Raw genomic sequence first — 16,265 nt, forward strand, 5'->3', positions numbered from 1 at the left:
ATTATGTTAGCACAGCTGAAAACTGTTGTGCTGATTAAAGGTGCAATAAAACTGGCCTTCTTTAGACTAGTTGAGTATTTGGAGCGTTAGCATTTGTGGGTTCGATTACAGGCTCAAAATGGCTACTGAAGCTTGTCAGTCTATTCTTATTCTGAGAAATGAAGGCTATTCCATGCAAGAAATTGCCAAGCAACTGAAGATCTCGTACAACACTATGTAAAATAAAATAAAATCAAATCAAATTTTATTTGTCACATACACATGGTTAGCAGATGTTAATGCGAGTGTAGCGAAATGCTTGTGCTTCTAGTTCTGACAATGCAGTGATAACCAACAAGTAATCTAACTAACAATTCCAAAACTACTGTCTTATACACAGTGTAAGGGGATAAGGAATATGGACATAAGGATATATGAATGAGTGATGGTACAGAGCAGCTCCCTTCACAGAACCCCGCAAACTGTCTCTAACCAGAATTAGAAAGAGGGGTGGGAGGCCCCAGTGCACAACTAAGCAAGAGGATAAGTACATTAGAGTGTCTAGTTTGAGAAACGGAAGCCTCGCAAGTCCTCAGCTGGCAGCTTCATTAAATAGTACCCGCAAAACACCAGTCTCAACAGTGAAGAGGCGACTCCCGGATACTGGCCTTCTAGGCAGAGTTCCTCTATCCAATGTCTGTGTTCTTTTGCCCATCATAATCTTTTCTTTTTATTGGCCAGTCTTGAGATATAGCTCTTTTTTGCAACTCTGCCTAGAAGGCCAGCATCCCAGAGTCACCTCTTCACTGCTGACGTTGAGACTGGTGTTATGCGGGGTACTATATATTCAAGCTCCAGAGAGGGGAAGCAGGAGCAGGTGTGACACTATGAGGATGTGGAGGGATCCAAATTGTGGATTTACAAGAAAACATGACTCATCATGTTTTAAGCCCTGGATTTCTTACCCCTAGATATGGTTGTTGGATCTGATTTTAGTATCTAACATAACCAATATTTTAATATAATGATTGTATTGTTCCTCATGGAGTCTGCACGTTGTAAATATGGTATTGGCAATGACCCTAGAACTTACCCTGTATATAACTTACTTACTTTCTTGTGTTCTTCTTGTTTCTATTTCTCGTGTGTTTTTGTTCTACTTTACTTTATTTTATAGTACTACTGATATTCATTACTGCATTGTTGGGAAAGAGCTTGCAAGAAATGCATTTTACAATTCCGAGCACGGGCCAATAAAACTTGAAACTAAAATTGAAACGTACTACTTACTATCAACTTACTATCAACTTACTATCAACAGCTAGTAGTCCTGTAGCTCAGTTGGTAGAGCATGGCGCTTGTAACGCCAGGGTAGTGGGTTCGATTCCTGGGACCACCCATACGTAGAATGTATGCACACATGACTGTAAGTCGCTTTGGATAAAAGCGTCCGCTAAATGGCATATATTATTATATTAACAGCTGTAGGAGAGTGTAACCCCATTTACATTGTCAAACATACAGGTTGTCTCACTGTTTTATGCAGGTTGGCATTTATTGCCTTCCAGGGCAAGATTCAAGAAAAATGTCAATCTGCCTGAGGGCTGAAACTCTGCATTTGTAAGCCGTTTTTTGCAAAACAGCTTAAAACCTCTAGTGATTCCCCATCCCGCATGCGGGAGCGTAATCATCGCCTGACACTAATTAGCATAACGCAACGGACATAAATATCCCTAGAAAATATTCCTATTCATGAAAATCACAAATGAAATATATTGAGACACAGCTTAGCCTTTTGTTAATCACCCTGTCATCACAGATGATCACAAAATATGCTTTACAGCCAAAGCTAGACATGCATTTGTGTAAGTTTATCGATAGCCTAGCATAGCATTTTGTCCAGCTAGCAGCAGGTAACTTGGTCACGGAAATCAGAAAAGCAATCAATTTAAATCGTTTACCTTTGATGAGCTGTTTTCACTCACGAGACTCCCAGTTAGATAGCAAATGTTCCTTTTTTCCCAAAATATTATTTTTGTAGGCGAAATAGCTCCGTTTGTTCTTCACGTTTGGCTGAGAAATCGCCAGGAAATTGCAGTCACGAAAACCCGAAAAATATTAGCTCCATAATATCGACAGAAACATGGCAAACATCGTTTATAATCCATCCTCAAGGTGTTTTTCAAATATCTATTCGATAATATATCCATCGGGACAATTAGTTTTTCAGTAGGACCGATTGGAGTAATGGCTACCTCTGTATTTTATGCAAGAATCTCTCTGGCAGCATCAGGTGACCACTTGCGCAATGTAGCCGCTTACGGGTATTCTTCAACATAAATGCGTAAAACTACGTCACAATGCTGTAGACACCTTGGGGAATACGGAGAAAGAGTAATCTGGTTGATAGCCCATTCACTGCTCAATAGGGACTCATTGGAACGCAGCGCTTTCAAAACATGGGGCACTTCCGGATTGGATTTTTCTCAGGCTTTCGCCTGCAACATCAGTTCTGTTATACTCACAGACAATATCTTTACAGTTTTGGAAACGTTAGAGTGTTTTCTATCCTAAGCTGTCAATTATATGCATATTCTAGCATCTTGTCCTGACAAAATATCCGTTACTACGGGAACGTTTTTTTTCCAAAAATGAAAATACTGCCCCCTAGTCACAACAGGTTAATTCTGAATCATAGAGCTAGATTTGTTTTAATCTCGTGTGAGGGTGATAGCAGACAGCTTCTCTGTATGAAGGTGAAAGCAATGCATTTCTGGTGTAATCAATTATCAACCTCCGCAGAAACCCTTTCAGTCAATGGGCTCATTAGAGTTCCCAGTGGACTAGCTCTATCCATATTGCTTTCTCTTTCCTTGCTCATTAAGCAGTCTTCAATGTGAAATCAATCCTAAATTTGTGTGGCCAGTGTGTGTGGCCAGTGTGTGTGGCCAGTGTGTGTGTGTGTGTGTGTGTGTGTGTGTGTGTGTGTGTGTGTGTGTGTGTGTGTGTGTGTGTGTGTGTGTGTGTGTGTGTGTGTGTGTGTGTGTGTGTGTGTGTGTGTGTGTGTGTGTGGGTGAGAGAGAGAGGGTCAGAAGGTTGGTTGTTTTAGATCACAATACTTTTTGTGCTAATTAAATCAAATCAAATGTATTTAAATAGCCCTTCGTACATCATATCTCAAAGTGCTGTACAGAAACCCAGCCAAAAACCTCAAACAGCAAGCAATGCAGGTGTAGAAGCACGGTGGCTAGGAAAAACTCCCTAGAAAGGCCAAAACCTAGGAAGAAACCTAGAGAGGAACCAGGCTATGTGGGGTGGCCAGTTCTCTTCTGGCTGTGCCAGGTGGAGATTATAACAGAACATTGCCAAGATGTTCAAATGTTCATAAATGACCAGCATGGTCAAATAATAATTATCACAGGCAGAACAGTTGAAACTGGAGCAGCAGCACGGCCAGGTGGACAGGGGACAGCAAGGAGTCCTGAGGCATGGTCCTAGGGCTCAGGTCTTCCGAGAGAGAGAGAGAAAGAAAGAGATAAGGAGAGAATTAGAGAACGCACACTTAGATTCACAACAGGACACTGGATAGGACAGAAGTACTCCAGATATAACAAACTGACCCTAGCCCCCCGACACAAACTACTGCAGCATAAATACTGGAGGCTGAGACAGGAGGGGTCAGGAGACACTGTGGCCCCATCCGTTGATACCCCCGGACAGGGCCAAAACAGGAAGGATATAACCCCACTCACTTTGCCAAAGCACAGCACCCACACCACTAGAGGGATATCTTAAACCACCAACTTACCATCCTGAGACAAGGCCGAGTATAGCCCACAAAGATCTCTGCCACGGCACAACCCAAGGGGGGTGGCCAACCCAGACAGGAAGATCAGATCAGTGATATCAGTGATATATTACAATATAGTATTATAGTTCAGGCCCTATCAACATTATTTTTTTGATTGAGATATTAAAAATGTTCATTCTTACTGCAAAGTAATAGTTTTGTCTCACTCCCGAACTTTTGACTGATCGATTTAAGGCTAATTGAATAAGGCCCAAAGAAACATAATATAACATAATTGACTTTTTTGGGCCAGGCCTCAAAGGTGGAAACAGAAAGAGCAAAATGTTGAGCCTAACACTGAAGCTTAGCCTGATGGTGGAAATGCACCAGAATTTCCCTCCACTTTTATAGCCTATAGTAACACAAGTATTACAGTCATGGAATTGTAATTGGCAGATCTTTTCTTACAACAATGAACGTATATCCCCGATGGGTTGGGTGTATAGCAATCGGTGTCAGCGATGGGGTTTCAAATATCCATCTCATTCTAATGGTATTATGTTGCAGTTTTTTTCTATTAATGATGGCGATTAGGGATACATTAATCTGTACATCATCATTTTAGAGGCAGCTCAAGATTAAATCTGCTTACTTGCCCCGATACCCTTTGTGTGTAATGGGATTGTCAACACACACAACTCTGAAATGCACTAAATCAGTTTAAAATGTGTTTGAATCAGGTGTTCCACATCCCAGATAAAAACAGTATGTCATTTTGAATAACACAAGAAATGACAAGGCAACAACAAGCTTTGTTTAGCTGGTACCTAGCTAGCTACAAACATATTTTGATTCTTAAAACATGAACATCTCATAGTACAATTTTACATCTTACTTTTAAGTCTTGTAAAATGACTGACATGTTGTGTTTTGTCTATCAGACATAATAAAGTGAAAACATCAATTTCTGGCATTGATGAAAATAGACAATCCCCAGGGATGGGGGGAAAGAAGGCATGTACCTCCACCCATGTTTGAAGTGCAAATTCGGACTTCTACCATAACAGGAACTTCGTCTACACTTCGTGTTGCTATAAATCGAAATGTTAATGCAAATTGTTTTAAAAGGATTCCTTTATATACAGTGCTGTGACAAAGTATTTCCCCCCTTCCTGATTTCTTATTTTTTTGCACATTTGTCAAACTTAAATGTTTCATAAAGATAACCCAAGTAAAAAAAATCAGTTTTTAAGTGATGATTTTATTTACTAAGGGAAAAATCTATCCGAACCTTCATGGCCCTATGTGAAAAAATAATTGCCCCCTAAACCTAATAACTGGTTGTGCCATCCTCAGCAGCAACAACTGCAATCAAGCGTTTGCGATAACTGGCAATGATTCTTTCACATCGCTGTGGAGGAATTTTGCCCACTCTTCTTTGCAGAATTGTTTTAATTCAGCCACACTGGGGGGGTTTTGAGCATGAACCGCCTTTTTAAGGTCACACAACATCATCTCAATCGGATTCAAGTCCGGACTTTGACTAGGCCACTCCAAAACCTTCATTTTGTTTTTTTAAGCCATTCAGAGGTGGACTTGCTGGTCTGTTTTGGATCATTGCCCTGCTGCAGAACCCAAGTGCGCTTCAGCTTGAGGTCACGAACTGATGGCCGGACATTCTCCTTCAGGATGTTTTGGTAGAGACCAGATTTCATGGTTCCATCAATCACAGCAAGTCGTCCAGGTCCTGAAGCAGCAAAGCAGCCCATCACACTACCACCACCATATTTGACTATTGGTATAATGTTCCTTTTCTGAAATCCTGTGTTACTTTTACGGCAGATATAACGTGACGTACACCTTCCAAAAAGTTCAACTTTTGTCTCGTCAGTCCACAGAATATTTTCCCCAAAAGTCTTGGGGATCATCAAGATGTTTTTTGCCAAAAGTGTGATGAGCCTTTATGTTCTTTTTGGTCAGCAGATGTTTTCGCCTTGGAACTCTGCCATGTATGACATTTTTGCACAGTCTCTTTCTTATGGTTGAGTCATGAACACTGACCTTAACCTGTTGCGACGAGCAATCCCGTATCTGAGAGAGTAATTATAGCCTCAAGCTCATTACCATAACGCAACGTTAACTATTCATGAAAATCGCAAATGAAATGAAATAAATATATTGGCTCACAAGCTTAGCCTTTTGTTAACAACACTGTCATCTCAGATTTTCAAAAAATGTTTTTCAACCATAGCTACACAAGCATTTGTGTAAGAGTATTGATAGCTCGCATAGCATTAAGCCTAGCATTCAGCAGGCAACATTTTCACAAAAACAAGAAAAGCATTCAAATAAAATCATTTACCTTTGAAGAACTTCGGATGTTTTCAATGAGGAGACTCTCAGTTAGATAGCAAATGTTCAATTTTTCCAAAATATTATTTGTGTAGGAGAAATCGCTCCGTTTTGTTCATCACGTTTGGCTAAGAAAAAAAACCTGTATCCGGGAGCGTAATTATAGCCTCAAGCTCATTACCATAACGCAACGTTAACTATTAATGAAAATCGCAAATTAAATAAAATAAATATATTGGCTCACAAGCGTAGCCTTTTGTTAACAACACTGTCATCTCAGATTTTCAAAAAATGCTTTTCAACCATAGCTACACAAGCATTTGTGTAAGAGTATTGATAGCTAGCATAGCATTAAGCCTAGCATTCAGCAGGCAACATTTTCACAAAAACATGAAAAGCATTCAAATTAAATAATTTACCTTTGAAGAACTTCGGATGTTTTCAATGAGGAGACTCTCAGTTAGATAGCAAATGTTCCGTTTTTCCAAAAATATTATTTGTGTAGGAGAAATCGCTCCGTTTTGTTCATCACGTTTAGCTAAGAAAAACCCCGAAAATTCAGTCATTACAACGGCAAACTTTTTTCCAAATTAACTCCATAATATCGACAGAAACATGGCAAACGTTGTTTAGAATCAATCCTCAAGGTGTTTTTCACATATCTATTCGATGATAAATCACTCGTGGCAGTTTGGTTTCTCCTCTGAACAAAATGGAAAAATGCACGCACCTGGAGATTACGCAATAGTTTTGACGGAGGACACCGAGCGGACACCTGGTAAATGGAGTCTCTTATGGTCAATTTTCCAATGATATGCCTACAAATACGTCACAATGTTGCAGACAACTTGGGGAAACGACAGAAAGTGTAGGCTCATTCCTTGCGCAATCACAGCCATATAAGGAGACATTGGAACACAGCGCATTCAAAATCTGTCATACTTCCTATATGAAATGTCATATTGGTTTCGCCTGTAGCATTAGTTCTGTGGCACACACAGACAATATCTTTGCAGTTTTGGAAACGTCAGAGTGTTTTCTTTCCAAAGCTGTCAATTATATGCATAGTCGAGCATCTTTTCGTGACAAAATATCTTGTTTAAAACAGGAGCGTTTTTCATCCAAAAATGAAATACTGCCCCCAGAGGTTCAAGAGGTTAACTGAGGTCTGCAGTTCTTTAGATGTTGTTGTGGGTTCTTTTGTGACCTCTTGGATGAGTCGTCGCTGCGCTCTTGGGGTAATTTTGGTAGGCCGGCCAATCCTGGGAAGGTTCACCACTGTTCCAAATGTTCTCCATTTGTGGATACTGGCTCTCACCGCGGTTCGCTGGAGTCCCAAAGCTTTAGAAATGGCTTTGTAACCCTTTCCAGACTGATAGATGTCAATTACTTTGTTTCTCATCTGTCTGCTAAATGACTTAAATGTAATGTAAATGTTCCTGAATTTCTTTGAATCGCGGCATGATGTCTTGCTTTTTGAGATCTTTTGGCCTACTTCACTTTTTTCAGACAGGTTCTTTCTAAGGGATTTCTTGATTCAACAGTTCTGGCAGTAATCAGGCCTGGGTGTGGCTAGTGAAATTGAACTCAGCTTTCCAAAAAATGTGATTAACCACTGTAACTTCATGATTTAACAAGGGGGGCGATTACTTTGTCACATAGGGCCATGACGGCTCGGATAGCTTTTTTCCCTTAATAAATAAAAGTAGCACTTAAAAACTGCATTTTGTGTTTACTTGGGTTATCGTTGTGTAATATTACAATTTGTTTGATGATCTGAAACATTTAAGTGTGACAAATTTGCAAAAACATAAGAAATCAGGAAGGGGGCAAATACTTTTCCACAGTACTGTAGATACCTATTGCTTAGCAATATGGAGGAACATTTGTAACTTTTCATACGACTCATGAATATTCAACAGCTGCACAAATGGCCATATCATTGTCTGAGAGAAATGTGATTTGGAAAATATCTTTAGAACATTAGAATATTGAGCAGCAAGCACAGACTACTAATATTTTGTACCGCTCATCCTCTTCTTCTGACGAGGAGTAAGAGATGTCATGACCAATGTGCAGCGTGGTAAGTGTTCATAACAATACTTTATTTACATGAACACTAAACTACAAAATAACAACGTGAATAACTGAAACAAATGAAACAGTCCCATGTGAAACAAACACTGACACAGGAAACAATCACACACAAATCAAAAGTGAAACCAGTTCTCAATCAGGGACAACGATTGACAGCTGCCTCTGATTGAGAACCATACCAGGCCAAACACAGAAATCTCAAATCATAGAAAATGGAACATAGACAACCCACCCAACTCACACCCTGACCATACTAAACAAAGACATAACAACAGAACTAAGGTCAGAACGTGACATATTTCATTTACTCAGTTTGACATCAGCCGTTTTTATTTTACATTGTGAAATGTTTCTATGTAGTGATTGACTGATGTCTATGAAATATGTATACCTTTGTTTTTCAACCTCAATACTTTATAAGATCGATATTCTGCACAATGTAAAATTGCGTAAGACATTTCGGATCGATGGCAGAGACGGTGAAGACGCTGCCGTTCACTCGAGCAACCTTTCCCTCCCCTGTCATTGAAGAGGCATTTATTCATTTAACCTACCTTGCTCTCCCATTAATTTCTCTGCATATTTTAACCTGCACCACTCAGCTCATAACAGCCAGTGTCTATATTTTCAATGACTTTGACAGGCTGCTTTATATCTACAACTGTTAGTGCTGAGCGAATATCCAACTTTTTGGGTGAGGGTGTTATTAAACAAAACTGATTGACCGACGTCGGTTCAATTACCTGAATTCCAATGTGCTGTTTCACTAAAGAGAAATAAAATAATTCACGAAAGAAAACAGAGAAATCAAGTCAAGAACTATTTGGGACACAATTAAAAAAAATAAACATTTTACCCCCTTTTCCTCCCAACTTTCATGATTTCCAATTGCGATCCAATTACAATCTTGTCTCATCACTGCAACTCCCCAACGGGCTCGGTAGAGGCAAAGGTCAGGTCATGCGTCCTCCGAAACATGACCCGCCAAACCGTGCTTCTTACCATTTTGTAGTATACACAACTGAAATATTGTATTATTTCATATTAATTTCATATTTGTCTATTGATTTCTACCCCATGTGGACCTGACAGAGACAATGGAATATTTTCAAAGTTTTGGCAATTGAATGTTCACTATTTTTGGCTTTGGAATTGCCCTAAAAAAAACACAACAAAAAAATTACTGTAACTTCTTTATTTCATAGTACATTTCATGTAAAAAATAATAATAATTCAAAACCAAAATTGAAAACGGTTATTATTTTTTAATAATCAAACTGAAACAAAAAAAAGCATTAATCACTCAACACTAGACACAGTAGCCTTTTCATGGCATCAGCAAACCAGCGCTGTTACGTAAACAGAGAATAATGTACTATAACTCCCTTGTAGATGTACGTTTTTCTCACATCACTCATTATTAAGCTAGACTATGTTTATATAGCATGTTCCCTCTTCAGTGTCGGCCTATTTCACAGAAACTGTGATTTGCACATTTCAAAGGCGCAGGTGGCAAATTGAACCCCCACCAGAGAAAAGGAGGCAAAACAAAAATGCCAGCACCCTACTCTAACATATAACTTTCCCTGCAGCATTCGCCCTCCAATGCGTAAACAAATACCATTGGAGGCAATGGAGCTTTGATGGGAGATGAGGGGTGCTACAAAGTAGGCAGGTTTGCCAGGAAATGATGTTGCTGTGTTTGTACTGATATAACAAACATTACAACATTAATTACTTATTTGCTGTGGGTTTCGTTTTCAGGATACTGTGCCGTGCCGTGTCTGTGAACTAATACCCAGACATGAGACACCAAAAGCCTCAAAGCAAATGCCCAGTTTTTTATGCAAATCAACTTATTTGCAACCATTGTTTGTTATGCTAACTCCTATCTAGCTAATGCAGCAGACTGTCTGAGTTGTGGCCATTGAGCAAGTGATTAGCATAAAGTAGCGAGATCAAACGGATCCAGCTTTATGTCATTCTAGCCCTCTGCAAATGATTCGTTTCACTGATGTCTACATTTCATCACTTTTTGTCAATAAATAAACCCTCTGAAATTATAAATTGACTTGATGCATCCTAACAAGTTGGAGGATAAGAGAAGGTCATTTCTGCAATATTATCTTTTTTATCTTACATGGGGGGAAATGTAATCTTGAGGGAGAAATGGTTTGCAACATAATAGTACACACTAAGCTGAATGAAATAGCCCCAACCTTAACAACCAATAGTAGGCAAAATGTTTCATTAATCTCCATCAGGGCAAATGTTCTGATAGATGGAAAGAGCCCTGAGGTGATGCTTGCTAGTGCTACACATTCATTTCCCCCACCCAACAGATGTGTATCATGTTAACAGAGCATGCAACAGGAAGAGAAGCCACTAAATTTGGCCCTTAGGTCTAATAGGAAGCCAAATGGTAATAGGGGAGGGGGAAACTATCAGATTTCCATTTGTAAGCCCCATCTGCTCCCCCATCCCCACCGCACTTTGATACAGCAGCAACGAAAAGGAAGGGCACCCCAGGTGAAGAGGGGAAGTACCCCAGTGCATCGTGGGCCATAAATCATGCCCCCTCAATCAGACCATAGTGTGCCTCGGGCTGGAGTACACAGTAGGAGGGAGGGAGGAACGGGGAACTATACAAGAGCAATCGGTTGTGTGCATTACGCGTGTTTAGAAAGGGATGAAGAGACACTCAAGCAGCTAATGTGGTCTCATAATGGAACAGCGTTGCTCTGCTCTGCAGAGATGAGAGTATCATGTCAGTCCCCTAAAGAGGTACTTCATTGCCTGGCCCTCAGACGGTCAGAGTCGACCACACTGTGGGAGTGCACCATGTTTGACTAGAGCTGGGCGATATGTACAACAACCCATATTGCGATAAATGGACCCCTTTTTTCCCGATAATGCTAAATCGGCTATAAATTATATGAAATCATTTTTGAAGGAGGCTCAGACAACTCCGAGAAATGTACTGGTTCCTCAAGCAGATACGCAAAATCTCATCTGTAGTCCTTTGGGAAATCTGATACATGACTGAAAATAACTGATAAAAACAGTGCCCAAGAACATCTACCTTGATGTGGAAATAAGTGAAACGGTTCATGGTGGAAAGAACAACAGGCCCCTTCATCTTTTTTTCGGCCTCCTGTTGAGCGTGATGCCGAGTGTAGGCCTGGCCCACACACACATCCAAGAATTCCCTAGTCTTTTATTGTAGGAATTCAAGCAACTTGTGATTTAGGGGGAAAAGTAGTCGAAATCCCCTAACCCTCCCCTCCCCCACGTACCCTCATTCTCTTCCTCGGGGCCGTGGCAGAAGAAGAGAGGAGGAGAGTGAGGAGTAGAGGGAGAGCTAATTCGTCAATGATCTTTAGCTAATCCCCCCCTCTCTCCCGCTCACTCTCTTTGCCTGAAGGCATTCAAGTAATACATTCCTCCCCCATTCCCACCTCACCCCTCCCCTCCAACACATACAGACACTCGCTCACTCACTGACTCACACACAAACAGAAGAGCCTGCCTGAACACGTCCTGTGGGAGAGGATGAATCGAGCTGGAGATTTTTTTTCCTCGAGTGTGTGGTTCAAGAGTCCTTTGAGGCCTGTGTGTCTTAGCTCTGGCTGGGAGCTAAAATGGTGATTATAGACTGAGGCTAGGTGTGGCGAGACGGGGCGGTGTCAAGGCTTTGTCTACAGTATTAGACCCAGCTAGCGAGGAGGGGTTTGGTCTATAAGGGACTGCTGCCAGAGTGAAGCTGCATGTGGACTGGATTCAAAGAGCTTCTGTGTGTCTTTGCTGTGGACCACGACTGCACCAAAGGGAATAGAAGCAGAGGTCCAAGAACCTCTGTAGGTCCCCCACAGGCATGTGCTGCAGTGCAAGCAATTGAGCCACTGAGAAATCTGTTCCAGTACAGTGAATATCTGTGGAGATATTTTTTTTACTGATGCTTGAGGATCGGTTAATTGTGTGACTGCAAACTCTCTACTGATGATTGGATATTCGCTTTTCAAAGGCTATTCAAGGAAATATACTTTCAATGCCAGGCCATTTGGAACATGGGACTTTTAATCTCTTATTTGGTCTGTCTGGAAAGGCTTTGGCACTTTTATGCCCTATTCTTGGTACTTCTGATAAGTATGTCACATCAATAGTGTTTCTTTATGACTGTGTCCTATGCCTGAGCAGATTGTATGTTATAGCTTGAGGGTATATGTTTTAAGTTGTTCTTTTCTCTGAGTTTGTGATTATATAACACGTTTTTGTTTGTTCCCACTTTATTTTGTCCTAAATGATCTCCCTATTTAACCCTATTTAGCTTTTACATTTTGTCCTCGTCAAATGTCTTGTTTTTTTTTAAAACCTCTGCGTTTTGTCCAAACGTTAGCTTCTCAGTCAATTTTAAGACTGACTACTGGTGTGTTATTGAACTCGAGGAACAATCGATTGAGCGTGTTGTGTTGAGCTGTATCTTGTGAACAGCATGTATGATATAGATCCATGGCCGGGCAGCTTATTAACGGGTACAATGACCCAACCTGCCTGCAAGCCACTTGACACATACTGCCCCTTTACCAGATGATTAGTGTTCATTGACTGTTCACATTTCATCCTTCTCTGACTGGGTGAGATGGTAAAATCTGTCTGTCTGTCTGTCTGTCTGTCTGTCTGTCTGTCTGTCTGTCTGTCTGTCTGTCTGTCTGTCTGTCTGTCTGTCTGTCTGTCTGTCTGTCTGTCTGTCTGTCTGTCTGTCTGTCTGTCTGTCTGTCTGTGGCAGTTAAATGTAAAGAGCAGGTGAAAATGGCAAAGAAAGAAATTACATGTTGCATTGTAAAAATTATAACCTTGTCCTCTCTTTTTCTCTTTCTCTCTGATCAGCATTTGCAGGGAAGGTATCCCCGACAAGCTCAGATGCTCTCCTCAGCTCTTCGGCAGTCACATCCACCCCCACCCCTCCTGATGTCTACCTTCCCTCCAACTTTAAGCTCTCCAACGCCCAGCTGGCCTTCTTCCTGCGAGAGACCAGGTCCTCGGGCCAAAGCAGCAGTATCCCCACCAACGGACATCCTCTCCAGCGTTCCGAGAGCTTTGTTGTCTTTCAGACCAAGGAGCTTCCCGCCGTCAACATCACCTTTGGCCCGTTCGCCCAGGACCAGAGCCTGCCCAAGGACCTCCTTCAGCCCTCCAGCCCCCTGGACATCCCCGGGCGGCTGACAGTCAACTGGAAGGTCCGGGCCTTTATTGTCCAGTCAAGGGTGTTTTCCAGCAACCCTGTGGTCCAGGTGCTCTTCTACATAGCAGGTCGCGACTGGGATGACTTCAAGGTCCAGGACAAGCTGCCCTGCGTGAGGCTCCACGCCTTCCGTGACGTACGCGAGATCAAGACGTCGTGCCGCCTTTGGGGGAACCTAGCCCAGTGCTTGGCCCAGCTGGAGTTGCCCCCCACCTGGTTCAATACCAATGTGGCCCCCCTGGGCCGGAGGAAAGGCTCCAGCGACAGCTTGGGCCTGGAGCTGAGTGTGGAGACCCTACAGACGGAGCTCTACTACACCCTCCACGACCCGGACAGCGGAGGGGAGTGCGGCGAGAGCTCGGGCCGCAGAGGTGGATCACAGGGTGAGCCGCCCTCTCAGCACCCCCTCCTCCGCATCGGTAGCATCAGCCTGTACCAGTCCAGCCAGGAGCAGTTGGTGGTGGACAAGCAGCTGGATAAGAACATGTTCCTGAGGTTGCCGGAGAAGCCGCTGAAGCCAGGCGAGACCCTCAACATCTTCCTCTACCTGGTGCCCAACTCCACCGTGGAGCAGTTCACCCTCAAGTAAGTGGGTATTTCAATTAATTTTCTTCTCAATTCATCTTTCCTGGATTCTTCACATCATCTCCCCTAGGTCAGAGGGTAGGGACCTTGGACCTTCTCCTCCAATATAGCTAAGGAGGCAAGGAATCACAGTGTGTGCTTTCATAAGGAAATATGGTCAATGTGTTACTTACTGCCTTACATAAGCACTGTCCAAGCATTACTGACATAGGGTTAACCCTGGAGAAGGCGATAAACAACTAACGCTTTATCCAGGGTTAACCCTTCTCCAAGGTTAACCCTAACCCTTTATCCAGGGTTAACCCTAACCCTTCTCCAAGGTTAACCCTAACCATTTATCCAGGGTTAACCCTTTATCCAGGATTAACCCTAACCCTCCTACAGGGTTAACTCTAACCCTTGTCCAGTGAGTTCACTCTTACCAATTATATGCATTAGATTATTTTCTTAAGACTAGGTAGAATTTATAATCACTGATTTCTTCACTCTCATTAGATTATCTCAGTCCTTTGAAGTGGTGCCTATATGTTTTGAACAGAAACATTTCCTTACATAAGTGCTGGAGCTTACACAATTAAAAGACAAGAGATGTTCTCTAGAATCATGAACGTCAAGCCATTTTGAAGTTTCTGTTTTTCAACATTCCGTAGAGGAAAAAAGACACTTCTGGTTGGTATACCATCTCTCTATTGAACACACGCCTAGATGTTGATAACTGGAGGTCTCAATGTCCCCTGCAACAGAGAGGCCTTGATACTTCATTCCCTAGCGCTATAGATTCAACCGGCACAGTGAAGAAGTTAAAGGACTATATCATGTCAAATCTTTTTCAATCTCTCATGTAAGACTCGGCTCCAAGAACATGAGACGGAAGAGCGTTCAGCAGCCCCTCGAAAGAGCAGGCATAATGGGTAGTAATTGACATCTGTTCAAATTAAATTCCTCATGAGCTGACCCACTTCTTGTTGAATTAGAGCTTAGGGGATACGAGGCATGTCTCCTCTCCCTCGCCCCTGTGTTTCTCACTGTTCATCCTCTCCGTCAACATAATGGGAGGGTTAGAGTTCTCCGACGAAAGAAAATGATTATTTAAATCCATTAAAGCCTCGGGAAAATGAGCTTTCTTTTTCCACTCCCCTGAAGATGAGAAGAAATAGAGGGGGAGGGGCCCGATATTAAGCGAAAGCTGAGGCATGACGGCAAAACGCTTCGTAAACACGGCGCCCCCTAATCAAAATGGAAACTCTCAGACTTCAATTTAGGAATTCACTGTGAATTAATTAGACTTCAATAACGCATTAAGGCAAACAGGAACAGGCAGTGCTATGATTTATGCAGGCAGGGATAGTGCATTAGAGTTACCACCCCAGTTCAACATGAAAGACTCCTACTACATAACCAACCCAAGGTGTGTGTGGGGACAAGCATGAGACGTGTGTATGTGCGTACTAGTATACGAATGTGCTGGATGTGTTTCCTGTGTATGTGTATAAAGGTATAAATTGTGGGCTGTTTTATGGAACTTATCCACACAACAGTCTTTTCACAAGGTAAAGGCTTTCCAGACTCCAAGGAGGACAGCCCCAAGCTGTCTTCACATCATCACAGCCGTGACTGCACCCAAGGAGACCCTCCCTCCCAAAAGATATCTTGTTCCAAGCGGTGTTCTGCCCAATCTCTCACCCTAACACTAGGCCTGTGATGATACCAGTATCGCAAAACTTTTTCCATGGCTAAAGTGAAAACACAAAGCAGACCGAACTCTTAGTTCCTTTAAAAACCTGTTAAATATGTTGTGCTATAGCTTAGAAAATAGATACATTTGACTCTGGATGACTACATAATGATGTTTGTTCCAACCTTCGAGGTGTTTTCCTAAAGAAGTCCTTCCAGCCCTACCTAACACTGTTGTCATATATAGATCAAGCATTTACTATTAACTTCACCTCATCGGTGTCCATCCCATTCATAACATTTTCTAATGAATCCATTTTAGTGCCACTTTAGTGATGAAAATGCCACCCAAAAATGTTTTCACTGTTTTTTCCATCCAGTTATATTGTATGTTTCTGTACATAGTTAAAACATGGTGAAACAAAATGGATGACCAGATTCTCTGATGTTTCAAAGGTTTTCATAATATGGAATGATACCGTGTCTATTTCAGCCATCATCACGTTGTGTGCAATGTGCATCCTCTAAACTGATTTTTTATCATTA

The 16,265-nt window shown here is 41.8% G+C and overlaps 1 protein-coding gene across 2 annotated transcripts in view; it reads left to right on the plus strand.

The window, feature by feature from the left end:
* Positions 1–16,265, plus strand: part of tmem132e (transmembrane protein 132E) — a 350,391-nt gene that overhangs the window by 256,265 nt on the left and 77,861 nt on the right. Inside the window, exons 1-2 of one of the 2 annotated variants that reach the window (XM_035779823.2) lie at positions 11,755–12,364; positions 13,106–14,045. In XM_035779823.2, coding sequence (XP_035635716.1) covers positions 12,286–12,364; positions 13,106–14,045 — 1,019 coding nt within the window. In that variant the 5' untranslated portion in view covers positions 11,755–12,285. Of the gene's footprint in view, positions 1–11,754; positions 12,365–13,105; positions 14,046–16,265 lie in introns of those variants that run through there. The other variant, XM_035779824.2, reaches the window with a different exon arrangement.

Source organism: Oncorhynchus keta, chromosome 11 (assembly GCF_023373465.1).
Source record: "Oncorhynchus keta strain PuntledgeMale-10-30-2019 chromosome 11, Oket_V2, whole genome shotgun sequence".
NCBI classification, from domain to species: Eukaryota; Metazoa; Chordata; class Actinopteri; order Salmoniformes; family Salmonidae; genus Oncorhynchus; species Oncorhynchus keta.